Here is a 24,166-nt window from a genome sequence, read left to right on the forward strand (position 1 = left end):
TGAGGTCTCGCTGCACCTATTAGAAATGGAAACAATGAGGCTCACGGAGTTGTTTTCTTCCTCTTTGCATCAAAGGGGCCTTCCTTCTTCCTTCTTCGGCCCACCATGACCCAGTTTCTGATCCAAGGCCCCCACGGAAACCCCTCTCGCTTAGATTGCAAATGACTGTGCTTGCAAAAATCCGGAGACATTTCTCGAAGATTACACTTCTGCACCCACCTTGGTAATCCCCTCGTCCGGCCTTGTTTTCAGACCCACAGCTCCCTTGGGGATCTCTCCTTGCTTGCTTTTCCAATTTCGTTTTCTTGCTTGGTCTGCAAATGTAGGTCTTGAGTGGCAGGGTGACAGTCCCTCTCCCCCCCCCCCTTTATCCTCATTACCATCAGCTCGCTGCCCTGGACACCCATCCTCCCAAGACAGGTTCCTAACACACTTGGTGACTTCCTGTGCATCTCAAGTTCAAGAAGCATCCAACTGAGCAGGTGCAGCCTTTTCTGCACCCTGCCTCTCCCTACCCACCTCGGACCCTGCTTCTCTCCATACTTGGAGGTGAGGCGCTGCCATCCCTCTAGTGATCCAAACCAGAACCAGAAAGTCACGTTGGGCGGCCCTTCCCAGGCCCTCCCATCTATTCAGTGTGCGCGAGCTACCCGCCTACCTCCTGTCACTTCTGACCTTGCTCATTTCTATCCATGAACATGGACAACAGTTCGGTGCCTCCTGGCAGCCAGACACTTGTTGAACGGCCGGAAGTACGTCATCTTTGAACTTCACACTCTTCCTCTGATCTTCATTGCTCTCGGAATGCATATCTTAAGCACCTCCCCAAGGTTCCCCTGCAAATACGTTCTCTCAAACCTGTGTTCTATTAGATGAAGAATGGGTGTTGAAAAGGCTGGATCTCCTTCCAAGTTTTAGAACCGGTTTGGATTTTTTAAATCACATGTTTCAGTAATCAGTATAAAATACTCAGCAAAGAGGCTTGTTCCAATTTTTTTTTTTTTTTTTTAACCACCGTCTTGCCCACATTCTGTTTGGAGGTAACCGGAGGTAACTACTCTTGATGGTTTTTTTCCCTTAATTTCCTAGATTTTCATTTTTTTAAATATGCATGTAAGTATACAGCTGTATAGATTTGACTTTTAAAAAGGTATTAATGTTCTCAACGTTTTCTGAAGTGGGTGTGTATTAGCAGAAAGGGCTGAGATTTGGAAGAGGACACCTATTTGATGAAAGTTAAGAAAAATCTTGCCTGTTCACTGACTTCTAGAAACATCCAGGCTCCCTGGCGGGGGGTGGGGAAGGGTTGGGATGGAGGGGATGTGGGCGGGGGGGGGGGGGAGATGCTTATTGCCCACTTCTGTTCTCCAGGCAGATCATCAAGCTCCCCAAGTCACCTTCTTTCTGGAAATGTCCTAAGCCACTCCCCTTGATGCGATCTCTGGATTTGGACAGAAGGGAAGGTGCTGCAGAGACCGCCCCTTCTGAGCTGTTTGGGCCCGCTCCTCTTTCCAGAACAATTCAGGCTTCATACTACTGAGACTTCAGCTTCTACCTCTGCTGTCCGAAGGCAAGATGGCTGAGATGGACACAGTGCTCCATTCCGGAAGGAAATGACCTTTCCAGACAAACTTAAGTCTGCCAGACACAGGCCTTCGAGATGGTTCTGGAAGGAACCTGGACAAGTCTCTTCACGTGGGTTTTCTGCACTTTGATTCCATGCTCGCTCACGGGTAAGTACGACTTGGAGTACATCGGATAGTTGGGGCCTTTAAGACTTGGTTTGCTTGTTCCGTTTTCATTCGCTTAGCATTTCTGAGCACTTTTTCCCAGCCACGTTCCAGGCAGAGCGCTGATTAGAGATGAACAGAACAGTTGTCTGATTTCGGGGAGCACTGGGGTGCTGCACAGTACACTGACGTCCCTAGCATTTGAGGATTTTGGCACATTTCTCCTCTTCTTTAGTAAGATCCACATTTCTTGTTCCCAGCCCTGAATGAAGACTGGAATCGCTTGGGGGGAGCTTTTGAAGGTATAACTGTCAGGATTTCACAGCTGGAAAAATTCTGTGTTCCTCTCCCAAGCTGTCTGGGCAGTTGAGATTTTTTAAAACTCACTGGGTGGGGCTCCGGGGAGAAGTGATTGATTACTGGGTTGGGCGGGAGAAATGCAAGATGAGACAGGAGCAGGTTGGTTTCTTTTTTTTTTTTTTTTTTAATGTGTGTATGTGTGAAGTAACAAAATGCTTCAAAAAGGCCGGGGCCTGATTGTGAGTGAGATAATGCCCTGGATTGAATCCTGGAATGGAGAAAGATGGGGGCGGGGGGGGGGGATTATAAAGAGCAAATCAAGTCTGGAGTTTAGTTAAAATAACATAGGAGGACTATAATAGCTGATAGGGGAATGTTGGTTCCTTATTTTTGACTAACTGGTTATATAAGCTGCTAGCATCCGTAGAAGCTGAGTGAAAGCCAGCCCCAAATAACTTGGTGTTGTCTTTACAATATTTTCTGTACCTCTACAAACAAGTTAGGCCAAGCCACAGTGGCTCACACTGCAGTTCCGGTCACTGGGGAGGCGCACCGATCAGCAAGCTCAAGATTGAAGGCCAGCTGGGCGCTGGTGGCTCACACCTGTAATCCCAGCTACTCAGGAGGCTGAGATCTGAGGATCACGGTTCAAAGCCAGCCCGGGCAGTAAAGCTCGTGAGACTCTTATCACCAATAAACCGCTAGAAAATTGGAAGTGGCGCTGTGGCTCAAGTGATAGAGCGCTCTCCTTGAGCTGAAGAGCACAAGGACAGCGCCCAGGCCCAGAGTTCAAGCCCCACGACCGACAAAAAAAAGTTTGAAAAAAGATTGAAGGCCAGACTGAGTGAGGGGAGCCATCTTAACCCATAAGCCGGGTATGATGGTTGGCGTCTATAATCCCCGTCTCTTTGGGAGGTATAAATAGGAAGAACCCTGTCTAGAGTAAACCTGGGCAAAAACTCAAGACAGTATCTAAGCAAAATAGGCTGTAAATGTGGCTGAAATAGGAGAGTCTTTGCCTAGTAAGTGTAGGATCTGAGTTCAAGCTTCAGTACTGCAAAAAACAAAACACACACACACACACACACAGATTGATTAGTAACACAGAAGAAGATGGGAATGAATTAGCTTGACCCACTAATCAACCCGAAAATGTTCCCAAACAGCCATAGCAGGAACAACTTAAAATAGCAAAATGGCAGTGTTGGATTTTTAACCATAGAATAAAATCCCTATCTGAGTCCAAAATAACTGAATAGAAAAATAAATGGTGGAGAAGTGGTAACATTTCCTAACAAAATTCCAAGTAACATTTCAAAAATCAGTATTGTGATAATGATTGCAAAAGAAAAATTATCCATCCGTAGATGCAAAAATGCACGGATGAAAGTTGGAGGAGACACTAAAAGCGATCAAGGTCATGAGAAACAAAATAGGCTTTGAAATCGATGTGAAGAGACTAACTAGATAAAACAACGAAGTGGGGAGCTGTGGGCTGGTTCCTTGGGGTGGGGATGTGGAACAACAAGACAGTACAGGAAAAATTGGCAACATGAAAACCAAGACCAATGGCAACATCTTGCTTCTCACACTTCTTGGATGGCTGCTACCTACAGAGGCTGAGTCGAGAAAATACTGGAAATCTCAGTGCTCTTCTGCAATCCCCGAAAGGCTGATGTAGTTTTAAAATGCACCTAATCTGCTTTGCATTTTTACTGGGACAGTGAAATGTGGTGCAGAGCTATTCCTCTTCGAGCGCGTGTCTTGTCATTGTCAGTGGCCAAGGCTTACCGATTTGCTGAAAGACAGCCGGTCCAAGTGTGGTCTGGCTATGTGCATTCATGAACCCGTTATAGGTGATCAAAGTTTTTCATTTCTCTAGGGTAAATGCTTCAAAGAGTACGGTTGTTGGGTCCGATGGTAATTGCTGGTGTCATTTTACAAGCAGACTGTCAAACCATTTTCCAGAGTGAATGTTCCATTTTACATTCCCACCTGCAGCGTGTGGTAGATTCACGTTCTCGCTTGCTTTGCCCAAATTTGAATCTTGTTATTTTTTTTTATAAATGTTGCCATCCTGATAGCTGTGTCACGCTCGCTCTCCTGGTGGTGTTAATTTGCATTTAGCCTCACCCCCTTTTTTTAAGTGAAGATTAAATACCTTGTTATGGGCTTATTTGTATCTCAATATCCCCTGCAGTGAAATGTCTCTTTGTGTTTGGACTGTTTTCTACTTCGATTGTTGGATTTTCTGCTGTTGAGGATTTTTGTTTTGTTTTGTTTTTGTCAGTCCTGGGACTTGAACTCAGGGCCTGGGCACTGTCTCTGAGATTTTTAATTCAAAGCTAGTGCTCCACCACTTGAGCCACAAAGCCACTTCCAGTTTTCTGGTGAATAATTGGAGATAACAGTCTCACGGACATTCCTGCCCGGGCTGGCTTTGAACCTTGATCCTCGGATCTCCGCCTCTTGAATAGCGAGGATGAACCACCCGTACCTGGCTAAAGTTTTACATATGTAAATTCTGGGTATATTTTGTTAGACTTATACCCATGTGTTTCTTTTTCTTTCTTTTTTATAATTATAATTTTAATGTCATCTTATGTGTACAAGTGTTCATAAGTAGTCTTTAGAAATATAATTAACTTGTGTGTTTATGATATATCCTGTGAACGTGCGTATTAATTTGGGGAATTGTTTTTGTTCCGGATTCCAGGGGCTTTTCCACAAAGCCTGCTAATTGGGGAGCTTTCCTACTTCCTTTCTAGTATGTATTCTTTTTACTTCCCTTGTTTGCCCTGTAACAATGGCTAGAATTTCCAGTGTTCTGTTGAATAAGAGCAATGTGAGTGGGAGTCTTTGCTTGTTCCTGATCCAGAAGAACACATTTAGTCTCTCCATTAAGTAAAATTTACCTGGAGCTTTTCTTTTCTTGTGGTCAGTCATGGGGCTTGAAGTCAGGGCCTGGGCACTGCCCCTGAGCTCTTTTGCTCAAGGTGAGCTCTCTACCATTTTGAACCATAGCGCCACTTTTGATTTTCTGGCAATTAATTGGAATAAGTGGACTTTGCTGCCCTGGCTGGCTCTGAACTTGTGATCCTCAGATCTCAGCCTCCTGAGTAGCTAGGATGACAGGCGTGAGCCACTGTCACTTAACTTGGAGAGAAGTTTGCTTCACTTTGATAGTGTTAGATTATTTTTTTGTTAATGCTTTTTCTGAGTCAATAGATAGGCGTGCATGGTTTTCTTTATGTCTTTGATATAGTAGATAACATTTATTGATTTCCTTTTTTCTTTTCTATTGTTGGTCGTGGGGCTCGAACTCTGGGCCTGGGCGCTGTCCCTCAGCTCTTCAGCTCGAGGTGAGCACTCTACCACTTGAGCCACAGCACCACTTGTGGTTTTCTGAGTGGTTTATTGGAGATAAGAGTCTCACAGACTTTCCTGCCCGGGCTGGCTCTGAACCCTGATCCTCAGAACTCAGCCTCTTGAGTAGCTAGGATGACTGGCGTGAGCCACTGATGCCCAGCTATAAAGCTTTGTATTCCCCAAATAGAGCATTTATTTATTTTTCTACACTACCAGGGGGAAGAGTGTGAGAGAAGGCCTTGCCTCCTCCTCCCTGCCTCCCTCTCCCCTCCAGCTCCTCCCCCAGCCTCTTTCTTTCCTGTCTCTTTGATGACTTCCAGGTTAGAGCTGGTGAGATCAAGAGGCCTCCCAGTGCCCCACATACACACCAGGCCTTTCCTTCTTGGTCAGACCACAGATGCTTCGGTGACATGAAGGTACATCACCAGAGAATCCTTTCCTAGACGAGAGGCGAGGGAACAAGACAAGATGTCCCCTCAGAAGCAAACCCCGCCCCATTCCCTGGTAGCCGCAGAGCTTGGCGATAAACACCAGGCGCCAACCTGGAGACTGGCGCAGGGAAGGAAGGGCTGAATTGAAGGAACCGTGTGTGCACCGGCAGGAGCCTTGCTTGCATGGGCCTGGCATGAAGAGGGTGGGGTAGGAGGCGCGGCCTTATGCAAGATGGCGTAGACCATCACAGCTAAAGCAAAGCCTGGATTCAGGTCAGCCTGACACAGACATTGCCAATGACAGACCTCAGGATGAGTACCTAGACGATGAAGGATCTGAAGAGCAAAAGTGATCAAAGAATGTGCTTTAGAAATGGCATGATAGTCCCAAATAGACGTTGGTCCAAAAGAAGCCACACAAGTGCACAAAGAGAATGGTTAACACTACTCATCACCAGACAGGGACAAGCCCAGATCACAGCCTGAGGATCTGAGGATCGAGGTTCAAAGCTAGCTCCGGCAGGAATATCTGTGAGACTTTTATCACCAATGAACCACCAGAAAACTGGACGTGGCGCTGTGGCTCAAGTGGCAGAGCGCTCACCTCGAGCTGAAGAGCTGAGGGACAGCGCCCAGGCCCAGAGTTCAAGCCCCACGACCACCAACAGCAAAAAAGCAAAGGCAAAACCTCAGGGCCACTCTCTTCCTCCCCTCCCCGAAAGAAAATGGAAGGTTAGCTGTTAGGATTACTAATATTCCATTTTATCCCGAAGGCAGAAGTGCAACCACAGGAGCACAAAGGGTGATGAAACTAAGAGTTGTTTCTGGTTAGTGATCCTGTGAGGTCTCCATGAGACACGCATGGGAAACTGGCCTTCTACCTCCGTGACACTACCCATCAGCCTCTCTGTCTGCCTTCCTCCCAGATCCTGGGGCTGTGGTGCCCGCCCCGCAGAACCTCTCTGTCCACTCAGCCAACATGAAGCATCTCTTGGTGTGGAGCCCAGTGATCCTGCCTGGAGAAACAGTCCACTACTGGGTTGAGTACCAGGGGTGAGTTTTTTTTTCTTTTTTTGTCGGTCGTGGGGCCTTGAACTCCAGGCCTGGGCGCTGTCCCTCAGCTCTTTCAGCTCAAGGTAAGCTCTCCACCACTTGATCCACAGCACCACTTGTGGTTTTCTGAGTGGTTTCTTGGAGATCAGAGTCTCATGGGCTTTCCTGCCTGGGCTGGCTTTGAACCTCGATCCTCAGATCTCAGACTTCTGAGTAGCTAGGATGACAGGTGTGAGCCACTGGCGCCCGGCTCAGAGCTCATATTTATGAGCTTGTGTGTGCGTGGGCCCTAGGAGAGAGCTGAGCAAGCCAGGGAAGTTGTTCCGTGGCTGTGATAGTGCACTTGTAGTGAGTCACTTGTCTTAAATGAGTTTCACTCTGACCAGAAATGGACACATCTTTTGTCAGTAAGTGGGACTTGAACTCAGAACCTCCCTTATGCCTTTAGCTTTTTTGGCTCACAGCTGGGTGCTCTACACTGGGTGCTCCACTTCCGGCTTTTGCCACTTCACTGGAGATAAAAGAGTCTCAGGAACTTTGCTACCCAGGGGTTGGCTTCGAACTGCAATCCTCAGATCTCTGTTTCTCCAGTGGCTAGAAGTAGAGGCGTGACCCACTGGTGCCTAGTGAAGGCTTATTTTTCTCCAGTCCTGGGACTTGAACTCAGAACCTGGGCACTGTCCCTGAATTTCTTTCGCTCAAGGCTACCTACCACTCTGCCACTTAAGCCACAGCACCACTTGCAGTTTTGTTTTGTTTTGTTTTTTTCTGTGTCTCTGGTGCTGAGGAATGGAGCCCAGGGCCTCATGCATGCTAGGCGAGCACTCTACCACTGAGCCACCTTCCCAGCCCCTTCTCTCAGGAATGGTTTGACGCTGACCGATGATGTCACACTGTACCTTTCTCTCCCCGGGCCCAGGGAGTACGAGAGTCTGTACATGAGCCACGTGTGGATACCCAGCAGCTGGTGCTCCCCGACCCCAGGCCCCGAGTGTGACGTCACCGATGACATCACGGCCACGGTCCCGTACCGGCTCCGCGTCAGGGCCACGTCGGGCCCACGGGCGTCAGCTTGGAGCGCCCTGAAGCCACCGTTTAATCGGAACTCAAGTAAGGTGCCACGTCTCTTCTCTTCCCGTCCCATCTCTTTTAGGAGTCATTCCCGCCCAGGCTTGGGCATTCCAATGATCCTCGCAGACCTCACGCTTTCACTTAGCTTCTTCACTTCAGACTGGTGCTCTACCACTTGAACCACGCCAGCTCCACCTTTACCCTTTTTTGCTAATAAATTGGAGAGGAGAGTCTCCCGGGTTTGTCTGTGTCCCTCTCCCCAACCACCGCCCCCCCCTCCCAAGGTTGGCTTTGAACTGGGACTCTCACATCTCAGCCTCCTGAGTAGCCTGGATTACAGGTGTGAGCATCAACGCCCGGTCCTGGTGCTTTATCCACCTCAGGCTTACTGCCCATGAGCAGCTTCATGTGTGAAAACAGTTTGCATTCCATAGGCTGAGATAGATTCGGATCTGAGATGTAGAGGGGCAGATGGAGGAGAGAGGATGCCTAAGTCACCACTTTGGGGTGGTGGCATTGGGAAAGATGAGCTCTGGCCTCACAGTCCCAAGACTTGAATAGGAGACTGTCTCTGGTGCTTTGACACGGAGGTCCCTCCATGGTGGCACTGGCGCCCCTGGTGGTGGGTCCCGGTATGTCCGTTGCATGGTCTGCATTGTCCTTGAGCAGCAGCAGTCACTGATCACACAGGATTTTTGTTGTTGGTCCTAGAGCTTGAACTCAGGGCCCGGGCGCTGTCCCTGAGCTCTTCAGCTCAAGGCGAGCGCTCTACCACTTTGAGTCACAGCGCCACTTCTAGTTTTCTTGGTGGTTTCTCAGAGAGGAGAGTCTCACGGACTTTCCCGCCCGGGGTTGGCTTTGACCCGCGATCCTCACACCTCAGCCTCCTGAGCTAGCTAGGATGACAGGCGGGAGCCACTGGCCCCCGGCCCGCACAGAGTTTTAATGAGCAACTCTACACCCTTCCATGTTGTAAATGTGACTCTCCTTCTCCTCCAATGAGAACACTAAGCAATCAGCCCACCCACCCAGCGACCCACCAACAGAGAGGCGCAGTTGGAAATCAGATCAAAGCCAGACCTGCCAGTCATCAGGGGTAGCTAAAGGCTTGGGAGTAGATGAGCTGGTTCATGAACAAGAGATGAGGGACACGGGGATCCCGAGGTGGGGTCCCGGGAAAGCTCAGCTATGAGAATGCGTATGGAGGGAGGGAAAGCAGGTGGCTGGACAGGCAGAGAGCTGTGGAGCAGAGTGGAAAGCTCTGGAAAGTCAGGAACAGACCCCCTTCCCTTCCCTTCTTTTCTTCTTCTTTCTGCCAGTCCTGGGGCGGGGGGGGGGGCTTGCACGCTGGGCATTGGCACTGTCCCTGAGCTTTTTCACTCAAGCTTTATTTAGCACTTCACTATTTGAGCCACAGCTCCATTTCTAGATTTTTGTTTTGTTTTTGATGGCTAATTAGAGATAAAAGTCTTATTATCTGTCTGGCTTTGAACCCAGATCCTCAGATCTGTTGGGAGATGCTATTACTATTACTATTGTTGTTGTTGTTGGTCGTGGGGCTTGAACTCTGGGCCTGGGTGCTGTCCCTCAGCTCTTCCGCTCAAGGCTAGCACTCTACCACTGGAGCCACAGCGCCACTTTAGGTTTTCTATCGGTTTATTGAAGATATGTCTCCACAGACTTTCTTGCCCTGGCTGGCTTTGAACTGCGATCCTCAGATCTCAGCCTCCTGAGTAGCTAGGATGACAGGCGTGAGCCACTGGCGCCGGGCCCGCCATTATTATTTTATTATCATTATTATTGTCCCAGGAATGCCCAGAGCTGAGAGCCTGAAGACAGAGGAGGTAAGAGGGGAGGCAGGAATAGAAAGAGTGGAATAGAATGGGAATAGAATAGAAATGTCAGTGAAGAGTTCAGGATTTTCTGCCAGGCCTCCACCCCAGGCCTCCGAGCCGGCCAAGAGCACCACAGCTCTGCCAGACAGCATCCGGGCATCCCGGTGTCACGGGCCAAGCCCCTCCCCCACCCCCTAGAGGGCTGGCACCTCTGCGGGAGGGAAAGCCAGGTCAGGGGGAGCTAAGGACTGGGCTGCCCATGCTTATGCTTAAGGGGCCAGAGTACACAGAAACAGGCCTGGCTCTGGCTGCTGGGGGTGGGGGGGTGGGGGTGGTCAGTAAGTGTCAGTCTGCGCATGTGTCTGAAGCTCCCCTGGGAAGCTTCTGCAGTGGAGTCAGCCCTGAGTTCAATCCCTAGTCTGGGCAGTCTCTATCTTGAATTGGACATGTCTGCCTGGGCTGGCTTGGAACCACGATCCTCGGGTCTCAGCCTCCCGAGTAGCTAGGATGACAGGCGTGAGCCACCAGCACCCGGCAGGCTTAGGTCTCTTGAGCTTTTTTTTTTTTTTTTCTGCCCAGGGTTGGCCTCTGAGAACGATCCTCTCACCTCCATTTGCAGCAGAGCTGGGATTACAGGTGTGCAGCACCATGCCCGGCCCTTTCAGGTCCTTTCCCCTTAAGTCTCATATCCCTGAAGATGGAGGTCTGAGATCCCAGTGCTGATCATGTGGGAGTTCAGGTGGAGGGATCGGAGTCTCTTCTCCCGCCGGAAGTGGTTCAGAGGAGCAGCCTGACCTCCCTTGTCTTCCCGTCTCCTACCCAGGCATACGCTGTTCCTGGTGTGACAGCGGGGAGGAACATGTTTTGCTTTCTGAAATCTCCCCCGAATACCCGCTGAACCCCATGCAGAGCTGTTAATCCGGGACGCTGTGCACAACCCCACTGGCAAAGACCAGCCCAGAAGCGCTCAAGAGAGAGAGCTCGGGCCGGTGTGTGCCCAGCGTCAGGACATAACAGCTGGCCACACACCGTGGCTCACGCCTGCAATCTCATCTTACTCAGAAGGCTGAGATGTGGAGAATGGAGGTTAGAAGCCAACCTGGGCAGAAAGAGGCCCTAAGGCTCCGTGTCCAAAGAAAGCAGCAAAGAAAAAAAGCTAGGCTGGAAACTCAGGTGGTATAGAGCAATAGTTGGTAAACTGAGCAATAGGACATTCCCGAGTTCAAATCCTGGTATTAGCCTCTCGAGGAAAGAGAAAAAATAGCTCCTGAGCCAGGTGCCCGTGGTTCATGCCTGTAATCCTAGCCACTTGGGTTTGAGACCAGCTAAGGCAAGAACTTTTCAAGACCCTATCTCAACCCGTAGCTGGCCACGGTGGTGTGCGCCTTTCACCCAGCAATGTGGAAGGCTGAAATAGAGAGGATCGAGGTTCCAAGCCAAACCCTGGGCAGAAAAGCTCAGAAGACACCATCTCAACAGACAAAGCTGGGTATCGTGGTGCATGTCTGTCAACCCAAGAAGTGTAAAATAAGGAGGATCGTGGGTCAGGTGGGCAAAAAGGGAGATGCTATCTCAAAAATAACCAGAACAACAACAACGACAAAAGTGGGGGGTGGGATAGAGGGATGGCTCAAAATTGAGTATTTTCCCCTCCCCCAAAATAATAAAGGGAAAGAGATAACGTCTACGTGAAGAGAAAATGGTTAAAATAAATGCTTTCATGCCAGGCCCTGGAGGCTCCCGCCTGTCATCCTAGCTACTCAGGAGGCTGAGATCTGAGGATCACAGTTTAAAGCCAGCCCAGGCAGGAAAGTCCGTGAGACTCTTATTTCCAATGAACCACCAGAAAACCGCAAGTGGCGCTGTGGCTCAAGTGGCAGAGCGCTCGCCTTGAGCTGAAGAGCTGAGGGACAGGTGCAGAGTTCAAGGCCCAGGACTGACAGAAAAAGCAAAAATGCTTTTGTGAGCACCTGCTGCATTCAGGCCCGGGCTCCTGGGCTCCATCAGACCCTTCTTTTTTTTTTGCCCATGACCACTGCTACATTTCCACGGGTGACCAGGTCGCTTGTGTCCCTGGGAAGTGAGTCCCGGCTGGGCTGCCTGTGATCCTCCCTTTGCTCCGCTCCACAGCCCTCCTCCTCCCGCCCAGGATGGCCGTCAGGAAGGATGGCTCCCACCTGGTGATTGAGCTGGAGGACCTGGGGCCCCAGTTCGAGTTCTTCGTGACCTTTTGGAGGAAGGCGCCTGGGGCCAAGGTAAGGTTTCTAACATGGGCCTTGGGGTCAGGCCCGACCCGGAAGTGCTAGTCATCTGAGATGGACAGTCTTGGCTGACGTGTGTGTGAAGGAGACCACTGGCCTTTTCAACACTGCTTGTGTGTCCAACCTAGGCCTTGGCTGAGAGAGGGGTGTGTGTGTGTGTGTGTGTATGCACGTGCGCACACGTGCTCGTGGACTGGGACTTGAATTTGAACTCAGGGCCTTAAGCTCTCCCTTAAACCCCACCCCCCCCACCAATGATTGGTGCCCTACCACTTGAACCACAGCTCCACTTCCGGCTTTTTGCTGGCTCACTGCAGAGAGGAGAGACTCATGAGACTTTTTTTCTTCCTGGGCTGGCTTTGAACCACCATCCTCAGACCTCAGCCTCCAGAGAAGCTGGGATGACAGGCGTGAGCCGCCTAGCTTGGGAGTCTTTCCAGACCTGGTCTAGCTGAAGTACATCAACTGGTCTCAGCCGGTTTGGGGCAACAGAACGGGGCGGGATGGTGTGCAGAGCACGTGATCCGGGGTGTGGGTCTTGGCTGAGTGTAGAAGCCATGGAGCAAGGGAGCCAGGAGTCAGGCTGCTGACGACCAAGCCCAGCTAATTACAGCCAGCCGGAGGAACACGCCCATGGAAAGGGGGGCCCGCCTCCCCCACCTCGTAGCCAGGGTGTATCAGACCCCAGTCATTCCAGCCCCCTTGTGCCTAGGACTGTGTCTCCCTAGCATCTCAGCCCAGCCCCTTGCCCCTTCCCCTGGAGGGGCTCAGTTTCTCTAGACCCAAGTCCTCAGCCAAGAACCGTCATTGTCGTGCATTACATTAGTCCAAGTCTGGGGGTTGCAGAAGCCAGCTGGCCTCCTGGGGATCCTCTCAGGCGGGCGCCCGGGCCACTGCTATACCCCCTGCACACTTAGTTTTTGGAGGGGGTTCCTTGGAAAAAGTGGAGCAGGCCACACCAGCGTCAGAATTTGTACCCTGAGTCACACGGACTGGGCCCAGACAAGCCTGTGCAGGCTCAGGGCGGGCGGAGGAAGAAGGTGGGCAGATGGTGGATGGACAGACGGGTGGCTGGGTGGACAGGTGAGCCTTCTGGCTCCAGTGACCTCTTGTGCCAACCGCTGGCCACACGCAGCCCGGGCACAGCTAGATTCCCCACCTTCAGGTCTCTGCCCTGATGTTACCCCCCTCCACTTGTGTTTTTTCTTTTCCATTCTTGGTGGTACTCAGCTTTGAACTCAGGGCCTTGTATACTTCTCAGACCGGCACACTATCCTTTAAGCCAGGCCTCCCAGCCGTTTTTGCTTTGGTTTATTTCACAGGCCAGTTTGGGCACTTTTCCTCTCAAGTAGCTGGGATTGTAGGCATGCACTACCACACCCGGCCCAAACACTTTTTTTTGGCCAATCTTGGAGTTTGAACTCAGGACACTGTCACTGAGCTTTGGCTCAAGGCTAGCGCTCTACCCCTTGAGTCACAGGGCTACTTCTGGCTTTTTCTGTGTCTGTGATAGTGAGGAATCGAACCCAGGGCTTCATGCATGTGAGGTGAGCCCTCTACCACAGAGCCACCTTCCCAGCCCCTGCCTTTTTCTCCCTCTCGGTACGTATTTATTGGACGCTCGACAGACAATAGGGTCTCTGTCCGTTTTGTCCCAGTGTCCGGTGTGTAGTAGCTGCTCAGCGAACGCAAAGGCACGGATTGCTCATGTGCACGGCTGTGTCGCTATCTATGTCTCCCTGGGGCTCGTCGCCCCTTCCCTTCCTGCCCCCCTTCAGAGGCCCTGTCTCTCTTCCTCCCAAAGGAACATGCCAAGGTGGTGAGGAGCGTGGGCTTCCCTGTCTACCTGGGGGCCATGGAGCCGGGCGCCGTGTACTGCGTGAAGGCCCGTGCGCTGGTCCGAGCCATCGCGAGACGCAGCGCTTTCAGCCAGGCGCAGTGCGTGGAGGTGCAAGGTGAGGTGTTCTGTCTGGCGCGGCACCCCCTGTGCAGCGGGCGGCCCGCTGAGGCCTGCTCTGAGGCCTGCCCAGAGTTCTGGGTCTTCTCCTTCATTTACATGTATATATTTTGGTCAGTTGTGGGGCCTGAACTCTGGGTCTGGGCGCTGTCCCTCAGCTCTTCAGCTCAAGGCAAGTGCTCTACCACTTGAGCCACAGTGCCACTTCCGGTTTTTTGGTGGTTTATTGGATCAGAGTCTCATGGACTTTCCTAGCCCAGGCTGGCTTCAAACCGCAATCCTCAGATCTCAGCCTCCTGAGTAGCTAGGATGACAGGCGTGAGCCACCGATGCCCAGCTCTATTTATTTTTTTTATCTTTAATGGCCTAAACATCCTACAGTGTTTAAAAACTCTTCACAAAAGAAACAAAACCAAAGTCTGGGAAGGTGGCTCAGTGGTAGAGTGCTTGCCTTGCATGCACAAGGCCCTGGGTTCCATTCCTCAGCACCACATAAGCAGAAAAAGCCAGAAGTGGTGCTGTGGCTCAAGTGGTAGAGCGCTCGCCTTGAGCTGAAGAGCTGAGGGACAGCGCCCAGGCCCAGAGTTCAAGACCCATGACCGACCAAAAGAAAAAGGAAGAAAGAAAGGAAAGAAAGAAAGAAAACCAAATCAAGCCAAAGTCCCCAGCGCCTTGAGCTCAGGGCCTGGATGCCATCCCTGAGCTTGATTGTTCAAGGCTAGGGTGCTGCCCCTTGAGCCACAGCTCCATTTTTGCTGTTTCCTGGGGGATAAGAGTCTCATAGACTTGCCTGCCCCGGGGCTGGCTTCGAATCACGATCCTCACATCTCAGCCTCCAGAGTAGCTAGGATGCCAGGCGGGAGCGCCGGCGCCCAGCTGGCCTTGGCTTATTTTTCTAAGGGCTCTCACTCCATGGGTGACCTGCGATCAGTGACTAGCCATTCTGAGCATAAAAGGGGGTCCCCACATGTACTGTGGTACACATCCAGCTCCCTTGGAGAGGTGACCCCGACACCCACAGTCAGAGTCGGAGAGGAGTCGTCACTTGCTCATGCACAGGAAATCTTCCATAATAGGAATCCGCACCAGCAGCCAAGTGCGCAATACTTTGTTTTCCATCGCCGCCCAACCCTGTTCTGTGCTGTTCTGCTTCCCTCTCCACCTGGCACCCTGCCTTCCTCCTGCAGCTATGCCAAGCACGGGGGGGAGGAACTTTCTGGAAACTTCTGGAAGCCTTTGCATAGAAGCTAGAACGATGGCAAGGACTCACGGGCCCACCCCTGATGGCTCAGGAGGCAGATTGCACAGAGGAGGCCCAGGACTAGAGGCTCCTTCTTCAGCAGGGCTTTTCTAACTCGCTCTTAACTGTCCCGTTCCCCAGGAGAGGCTCTGCCCCTCGGCCTGGCCCTGTTTGCCTTTGTCGCCTTCATGCTGTTCCTGGTGGCCCTGCCAGTCTCCATCTGGAAGACGGGTCAGCTGCTCCGCTACTGCTGCTGCCCCATGGCCGTCCTCCCGGACACTCTGGTAACCGCGTGCGCTCTGTCTCTTCTCAGCCCGACGCTGACTGCGTGTCGCTGGGGCCTCCTTCGTTGGGCATGGCTGTGCTTTGCGCTTTTGTCGGTGATGGTTGCGGGACTTGAACTCGGGGCCCGATCGCTGTGCCTGAGCGTTTGGGACTCAAGGCTAGCTCTCTTGTCCCTGTGAGCCACAGCGCCACTTCCAGTGTTCTGGTGCTTCATTGAAGAGAAGGAAAGTCAGCGATTCTTCTACCTGGGCTGCGATCCTCAGATCTCAGCCTCCTGAGAAGCTGGGGAGGCCGCCAGCAGCCTTTTGCACGGGTGGATAGGGGTTTGCCCAGTGGGGAGAGGAATCTGGATAGGACTCCATGGCTGTCTGGGTCCTTTGCGCTTGCTACTAAAAGAATACCACAGGCTGGGTATTTATAAAGAAGAGAAGTTCCCTGGATAAGCAGTTTTGGAGGCTAGGATCACATGACCTCAGGAGCCTTGCGTAACCAGCATGGAGCCGTTCAATGGGCCGCGCCTTCCTGGCCTCACTGTTGCTCTGGGGGTTCAGCTTCCACCACAAACTTTTTAGGGGACACATTCAAACCATAGCAGCAACTACAACTCCTCTCCCCCCTTCTGTTTTCAACTCCTCCTCCTCCCCCTCCTCCTCTACCTCCTTTTCCTCCTCTGCTTTCTGTTTATATTGGAGACTGATTGGCAGGCAAACGCTGGACCCCTTCAACCACGTCTGCCATCAGCTTTTTTTGTTCTTTTCTGAATTTACAACTGTGAATTCTTTCTGATCATTTTTGCCTTTTCTTTCTTTCTTTTTTTTTTTTCTTGTTGGTCATGGGGCTTGAACTCTGGGCCTGGGCGCTGTCCCTCAGCTCTTCAGCTCAAGATGAGCGCTCTACCACTTGAGCCACAGCGCCGCTTCCTGTTTTCTGGTGGTTTATGGGAGAGAAGAGTCTCACGGCCTTTCCTGCCCGGGCTGGCTTTGAACCGCGATCCTCAGATCTCAGCCTCCTGAGTAGCTAGGATGGCAGGCGTGAGCCACTGGTGCCCGGCATCTTTGCCCTTTTAATGGCTATGTTTCGTCCACTAACATTTCATATAACTGATGGGCGTGGTTGGACACAGGTCTATGATTTTATCTTCTGTTTCCCTTATCTGCTTTTTTTGGGAGGTGGGGTGGGGAGCGGAGGAAACTTCTGTGGGGTGTTCTTAGAGAAAGAGCACTGACCACCAGGGCCCTTCAGGAACTGCTGGGCAGATGATTCTAGATGACGCTGGAAATCATTGATCCAGGAACGGGTTTGTCTTTGGAATTTGTTGTTGTTTCCTCTCGAAAGTTCTGGAACCCAGTCGCTCCTTGGGCTCGTCTTTATGCTCGCTCCGGACAGCTGATGGTTTCCTCTAAAACTTGATTTTCAGAAGATCACCAACCCGTCGCAGAAGCTCGCGCCCTGCCGGAGGGAGGAGAAGGTGGACGTGTGCGTCATGACCGACCGTGCTGCCCCCCGGAGAGGGCTTCCCCACGCGGAGCTAGCAGATGTGGGGGAAGGGCCTTGAGGAAGAGACTGCCATGTCTGCAGGGCCCAGGAGGGGGAGGCCAGGAGGGGGAGGCCTGGAGGGGGAGGCCTGTGTTCCAGCCTCCTCTTTAGAGAAAGGACCAGAGACGGAGGAGCAGGCCTCAGGCCGCTGTGGGAGAGGAAGCGCTGAGCCCCCCCCCCTTCCCCCAGTGATGTGGGACAGAGAGATGGGGTCTCCTCCCATCCTCTTTACTTATTTGTGAAGGAGATCAGCTACCTATGAGTTAGGTTCCCCCACACACACCCCCACCCCCTGTCTGTCTGTCCATCTGTCTGTCTGTCTGTCTGCATCCAGCAGGGAAATGGATGGTAATGTACACTGTGTTGGGTTCGAGTCTTCTGGACAGCAGGAGGCTGAGATGGGAGGATGGCGGTTCAGAGCCAATCCCCAGGCAGGAAAAAGCCCGAGAGACTCTTAACCTCCAACGGACCACCAGACCCCCGGAAGGGGCGCCGTGGCTCTAAGAGGTAGCGCGCTCTCCCTTGAGCACAAAGAGCTCAAGAGACACCACCCAGGTTCTGAGTTCAAGACCCCACAACTGACAAATAAAGTGTCCCCCCCCCCCCCGAGTCATCTTTTGGGTTCCTGACTAAAGTGGGCCTTAGAAGATTTTCCTTCTGTTGTCAGCCTCAAAGACCCTCTGGGGTGAAGGGAGTTGGGGTACCCCCGGGTAGCATGAGGGTAAAGTGGGAGAGAGGGGGGGGTCTCAGTTCTCAGCACACGGCCCCGTGGGAACTCAAGGGCCCAGGGCTGGCCTGGGCGGGCTGTCATCTCTGGCAGCCAGGTGCCCCATGGTCTGGTGGTTGAGGGAGGCAGAGGCTGGAGGATCGCCATCCGAGGCTGGCCTGGGCCAGAAAGCTAAGCTTTAATCGGGGTCATTCCACATCCTCCACCACCAAGCCAGGCAAGAAAGCCTGGTACTGGACAGAGGTGGGTGGTGTTAGCCCCGAGAATCCGGGTCATCCGCACATAATCCCAGCGGCCCGAGGGAGGCTGATAAGCTGAGGCCTCAGAATGGAGGCCGGGCTGGGCGAGGCTCACAGAAAAATCGCCAGGACACGGGATCAGGTCAGCAGTCAGAACGCACACCTGTGCCCGCGGGCAGAGCCGCCGGGGCGCTGCCGGGCACACTCGCCTAGCTTCTGTCCTAACCAGGCCTTCCGCAGCCAAGCTCTTCTCTCCCACACACGCAGCTCTGCTAAAGCTCTCTGAAGTTGTTCTGGGAGCGTCTGGGCCCTGTTTTCCCTGGGTGTGGTAGTACACACCTGTAATCCCAGCACTGGGAAGACCTGGAGGAGCAGAATTCCAAGTCTGGTTCCCTCCCTGTTTTCCATGCTTCCTATTTATCCTTTGATCAGAGTGATGACAGGTGTGGTGTGGTGTGTGTGTGTGTGTGTGTGTGTGTGTGTATCTGGCCTTTGATCAGAGTGATGACAGGTGTGGGGTGTGTGTGTGTGTGTGTGTGTGTGTGTGTGTGTGTGTGTGTGTGTGAATCTGGCCTGAGGGAATGGGCGCCCACCTAGAAGGAAGGTGCATCTTACGTCCATGGGCGTCTGGCGCCACCTTGTGGCCGAGCCCTGGACACGCTCCCCGGCTTCTGGCCTAGGGAAAGGTCTCAAAAGTCTGGACCCTGGTGCCAAGGCCCGCAGGCAGCTCAGGCCCAGACACGGCTAGCTGCATGACCAGTAGTGGAGCCGCCTCCTGGCTGTTTTCCCGCCTCAGTCTACACTGTTACATCTTCCCTCTGGGTCGCAGTTCCTGTTTCCTCCCTCCCTTCTGCCCTCCCTCCCTCCCTCCTCCTTTCCTTCCTTACATCTTTTCTTCCTCCCTCCCTCCTCCCTCCCTTTCTTTCTTTCTTTCTTTTTTTTTTTTTTGCTGGCCCTGGCTCTTGAACTCTGGGCCTGGGTGCTGTCCCTCAGCTCTTCAGCTCAAGGCTAGCGCTCTACCACTTGAGCCACAGAGCCACTTCCGGTTTTCTGGCAGTGAAATGGAGATAAGAGTCTCACAGACTTTCCTGCCCAGGCTGGCTTTGAGCAGTGATCCTCAGCCCTCAGCCTCCTGAGTAGCTAGGATGACAGGCGGGAGCCACCGGCACCTAGCTTTACATTAAAAAATAATTGTTATTATACAGGTGATCTGCAGAGGGGTTGCTGTTACACAAATCAGGTAATGAGTACAGTTCTTTTTGGACAATGTCACCCCTCGCCTCCTCCTCTCCCGTTTTCCCCTCCATTCCTGGTTCTTAAATATTTAAAAAAAAAATCTTATTTTTCTTTTTCTGTTTCCGGTCTGTTCTGGGGCTAGACTGACTTTCTGGGGGTGTTTCTCAGGAGCCCCTCCCCCTTCCCCCAGCTGCTGGCAGGATTTGGGAAAACACTGTAACTGACTTAGGGGAAGATTCTGGATTTCTCTCAAACATTCTACAACTATAGCCTAGTCCTGACGGTGTTCAAAACACTTGTTCTACATGTGTTCTGTGGAAAAATACAGTCCGGAGATTATAGGGTGTCATTAAAATAGTTCACATTCCATCCATCTTTCTAGAAGGGTGTGGAGGGGAAAGTCAGTTTCAGTGCATGAAAAAGTTAATTGTGATCGAAGCTGATAAATCAGGTTATTAAACTTTATTAATTGATTCTCCTATTGTGTGTGTGTGTGTGAGTGTGAGCCTCATGATCTTGCTTGGCTTTTTTTTTCCACTCAAGGCTGCCATTCTACCACTTAAGTCAGTCCTGGGGCTTGAACCCAGGGCCTGGGTGCTGTCCCTGAGCTTTTTGCTCAAGACCAGCGCTCTACCACTTGAGCCACAGCGCCACTTCCAGCTTTTTCTATGTATGTGGTACTGAGGAATCGAACCCAGGGCTTTGTGCATACGAGGCAAGCACTCTACCACTGAGCCACCTTCCCAGCCCCATGAATTCTTCCCCCCCCCAGGTAATTGGAAATAATAATAATAATAATAATGATATCTCACTGACTTTTCTTCCTGGGTTAGCTTTGAACCGGGATCCTCAGATCTCAAGTTTCCCGAGTCGCTCTAGGATTACAGACATGAGACCCCCGGCGCCTGGCTTCCAATGAAACTATCTCAACATGACCTTCTGCACGCGGCTCAAGAAAACACCAAACTTTCTTCATTTCCATGAGCTGTAAGGACCTGGGGCGTTCCCGCCTCCAGCCACAGCCACCCTGCAGGTGTCTGTCATCGCCACCAGGTGTCAGTGCCGGCCTCTGTTCCAGCTTGTGGGGCGAGGTGGCTGCATTGTTGAAGTCTTTGCTGGAGAAGCAGCAACGTTGCTGCTTTGTGACCTGCAGAGTTGGGGTCCCTCCCAGCTTTGGTGCATGCGGTTCTTAGGAGGAAGGTCATGCGGGCTGCTTGATGCTCGCTGGGCACAGGAAGACCCTGAGAGTGGCCAGGCCTCCTCCCTCCCCCCATTGGCACATTTCCCCCTCCCCCCCCAAGAACATATAGGAGGGACTGACACCTCTCAGTCTGGCCTGTAGTGGACTTCCCAGGACCAGAGTGTGTGTGGGTCTGGTGTTAGATTTTGGTCAATGAACCCCTTTAAATCCAATGGAGGTGGTGCATGGAATTTGAACTCAGGGCCTTGTAACTTGCTTGGCTTGAGCCCTTTTGGCTTTGTGTGTGTGTGTGTGTGTGTGTTGTTTGGCTTATTTTTGATAGGGCTTCATGCTTCTGCCTAGCCCAGCCTCCTATCACCAGCCTCCCATGACACCTGTCCTTCTACCTGGCCACGGAGCTGGGATTACATCCTCGAATCACCACATCCAGCTTTGTTTGTTTGTTTGTTTGTTGAGATGGGGTCCCAGATAACTTTCCCAATACCACATCCTGTCAGTCTCTGCTTCCGAGAGGAGCGGGGATGGCAGGCATGACCTCCCACACCTGGCCTGCGTGAGTACGTGAGTACGTACATACCCACAAGCCCCTCACCACCCCACGCTGGCCCTGGGGCAGCTGGATTTGGTCTTCCTCCCCAGGGAGTTGTCAACAACGTAAGGACACCGTGACCCCAAGAGGCTTCTGCACCCGCTGCTGAGATCATCTGTGACCCCTCGAGCTAGGTATTTATTTATTTATTTATGTCGGTCGTGGGGCCTGAACTCTGGGCCTGGGCGCTGTCCCTCAGCTCTTCAGCTCAAGGCCAGCACTCTACCACTTGAGCCACAGCACCACTTCCACTTTTGTGAGTGCCCTCCCCACCACCCTCCAGAAGATGTACCTATGAAGACACCATGCATAAGGAAAAGGAGACAGAATCACCTGAAACTAAGCTAAAAAAAAGAAAAGAAAAGAGAGAGGTCTCTTGTTTCCCTATCGTGGATTTCAGTATGTATACGATTTCATACAAATATGAAGAGGCACTTAGACATTGTGCCTTTGTGTTTCTCTCCTAAGAGGATCCTCTTTTGGTCTCACTGTGTGTGAGTATCTAGCCATGTATAATTTCTCATATCCCAGTGTACTTTAGATCTAACTTCTGCCTATCAGAGCACATGTTGTTTGCCTCTCTGAGCTTGGCTTACCTCGCCCAACATGATTTCTTCTAGTTCCAGCCATTTCCCTGCAAATGACATTATTTTATTCTTTCACATGGCTGGGTAAAACTCCATTGTGTATAGGTGCCACATTTTTTGGATCCGCTCGGCTATTGTAGGGTATCTGGGCTGTCTCCATGTCTTGGCTGTTGTGAATAGGGCAGCAGTGAACATGGTTGTGCATGTGTCTTTATCATAGCCTGGCTTGTGAAATTCTGGGTAGATGCCCAAGAATCTTATAGGCCGGTTGTAGGGAAGGTCTATGTTTAGGTTTTCTGAGGGACCTCCAGACTGCTTTCCAGAGTGGTTGTATTCGTTTACATTCCCACCAACAGTGCAGTAGCGTTGCTTTCTCCCCGCATCCCCACCAACATTTGTTGTTTGAATTTACGATGTTGGCCCATCTAACTGGGGTGAGATGGAATCTCAGAGTTGTTCTGATTTGCATTTCTTTTACTGCCAGGAATGGTGAGCATTGCCTCCTGTGTTTCTTTGCCATTCTTACCTCTTCTTCTGAGAATTCTCTCCTTAGTGCCCTTGCCCATTTAGTGGTTGGTTTAATAGGTTTGGGAGGAGTTACTTTCTTGAGCTCCTTGTCTATGTTGGATATTAGGCCTTTGTCTGATATAGTTATGCTGGTTATTTTTAATATTGGGTCTTGTTTCCTGCCCAGATAGGCACCTCCACTGTGATTTATCTATTTACCTATTTTATCCCCATTGTAACTGGGATGAAAGGCATGGGTCACGAGGCCCAGCCTCTTCCCTTGAGATGGCGTCTCAGAGGCCTTTTCTGCCTTCAATAACTTGGAGGATATAACCTTGATCTCAGTCTCTCATTTTAGCCACATGACGGGTGAGCGTTACTAGGCCCAGCTTAAGTTGATAAGGGATGGGTGGTAGGGGTGGTGTGTTTAACCAGGCTGGCCTTGAACCACGATCCTCTGGATCTCAGTCTCCCAAGAAGCTAGGGGAATCTGTTCTTGATCGTCCTTCACTTTTCCATACAACCCCACACATTCTACCTAATGTATTTTTTTTTTTGCTTTTTTTTTTCTTTTTGCTTATGTGGTGCTGAGGAATTGAACCCAGGGCCTCAGGCATGCAAGGCAAGCGCTCTACCACTGAACCACCTTCCCAGCGCCAACCCCACACATTCTAAAACAGTGCTAATACAAGAGTCACAACGACCATACTTGGCAAATTCTTTGAGCTCAGGCCTGGAGCCCTGGGAACACAGCTCAATCACGATGAGACAATGGAAGACTCTTGAATATCTAACAAATTTAACTAATGCACAATTTTTTCGGGGGGGGGTGAGGGGTCAGTTGTGGCCCTTGAACTCAGGGCCTGTACGCTATCCTTGAGCTCTTTTGCTAAAGGATAGTGCTCTATCACTTTGAGCCACAGCACCACTTCTGGTTTTCTGGTGGTTCATTGGAGATAAGAGTTTCATGGACTTTCCTAGCTGGGCTGGCTTTGAACCATGATCCTCAGATCTCAGCCTCCTGAGTAGCTAGGATGACAGGCATGAGCCACTGGTGCCTGGTCCCCATGAGACTCTCATATCTAATTAACCACCAGGAAAGCTGGAAGTGGAGCTGTGGCTCAGGTGGCCTTGAGCACAAGAGCTCATGGACAAGAGCTCAGGCCCTGGGTTCAAGCCCCAGGACAAACTAAGGACAGGACTTTAAGTTGAAGCATAGGAGTAGACCTTAAGTCCTTTCTGGTGAGGTCAACATAGTGACGGGGGTGACATTATTCCTCCCTGGTCACCCCTACCCTTCACTCCAATGGAACCATGGTAAGAAGCCGTGGACTAGTTCTTCATTCCTCCTTGTCGATGGAGCCCATGACCTGGCTTCTCATCCAGGCCACCATCTGCCCTCTGTCTGCAAGTTCTCAGCTCTTCACCCTTCCCTGGCTTCTCTAAGTCAGCCTTCCCAACATGGCTGCCTCCAGGAAACCACTTCCGCCACCTCTTCCCTTCTAGGCTGCTCATCCACTCCGCAAAGTCATGGTGGGGTCAAACGTCAGCTCAGCCGGGCACCCTGGCTGTCGTGCTCAACTCCCCCTCTTTCCTGGGGCCTCGCTACCGTGCTGCCATGTCAGGACCTGATCCCTCTCTGTCTTCCTCTCAATTTCAGCCTGCAGAAGCTCTCCATACTGAACTGTTTCTTTTTTTTTTGGTCAGTCATGGGGCTTGAACTCTGGGCCTGGGTGCTGTCCCTCAGCTCTTCAGCTCAAGGAGAGCACTCTACCATGAGCCACAGCGCCACTTCTGGTTTTCTGGTGGTTCATGGGAGAGAAGAGTCTCACGGAATTTCCTGCCCAGGCTGGCTTTGAACTGCGGTCCTCAGCTCTCAGCCTCCTGAGCAGTGAGCCACCGGTGCCCGGCTCATACTGAACATTTTAAGGAGAAGAGTTGTGTTGTGACTTTCCTGAATCTTCCAGTGCCTGGAGGTCCATGAGAAGTTCTTTCTCAATTTAAATTCCCTA

General features: G+C 51.5%; 1 protein-coding gene across 1 annotated transcript; it reads left to right on the forward strand.

The window, feature by feature from the left end:
- Positions 1–1,660: 1,660 nt before the first annotated feature.
- Il20rb (interleukin 20 receptor beta) lies at positions 1,661–17,087 on the forward strand. The gene is made up of 7 exons (XM_013034663.1): positions 1,661–1,733; positions 6,757–6,883; positions 7,803–7,993; positions 11,920–12,044; positions 13,855–14,005; positions 15,389–15,531; positions 16,950–17,087. The coding sequence occupies exons 1-7, from the start codon at positions 1,661–1,663 to the stop codon at positions 17,085–17,087; spliced, it is 948 nt and encodes a 315-aa protein (XP_012890117.1).
- The last annotated feature ends 7,079 nt before the right edge of the window (positions 17,088–24,166 follow it).

Source organism: Dipodomys ordii, unplaced genomic scaffold (assembly GCF_000151885.1).
Source record: "Dipodomys ordii isolate 6190 unplaced genomic scaffold, Dord_2.0 Scaffold193, whole genome shotgun sequence".
NCBI classification, from domain to species: Eukaryota; Metazoa; Chordata; class Mammalia; order Rodentia; family Heteromyidae; genus Dipodomys; species Dipodomys ordii.

Coding starts and splice junctions, on each gene's coding strand:
- Il20rb (XM_013034663.1), top strand. CDS start 1,661: ATGGTTCTGGAAGGAACCTGGACAAGTCTCTTCACGTGGGTTTTCTGC. Junction 7,994..11,919: donor ACCGTTTAATCGGAACTCAA/GTAAGGTGCCAC, acceptor TCCGCTCCACAG/CCCTCCTCCTCCCGCCCAGG. Junction 12,045..13,854: donor GGAAGGCGCCTGGGGCCAAG/GTAAGGTTTCTA, acceptor TTCCTCCCAAAG/GAACATGCCAAGGTGGTGAG.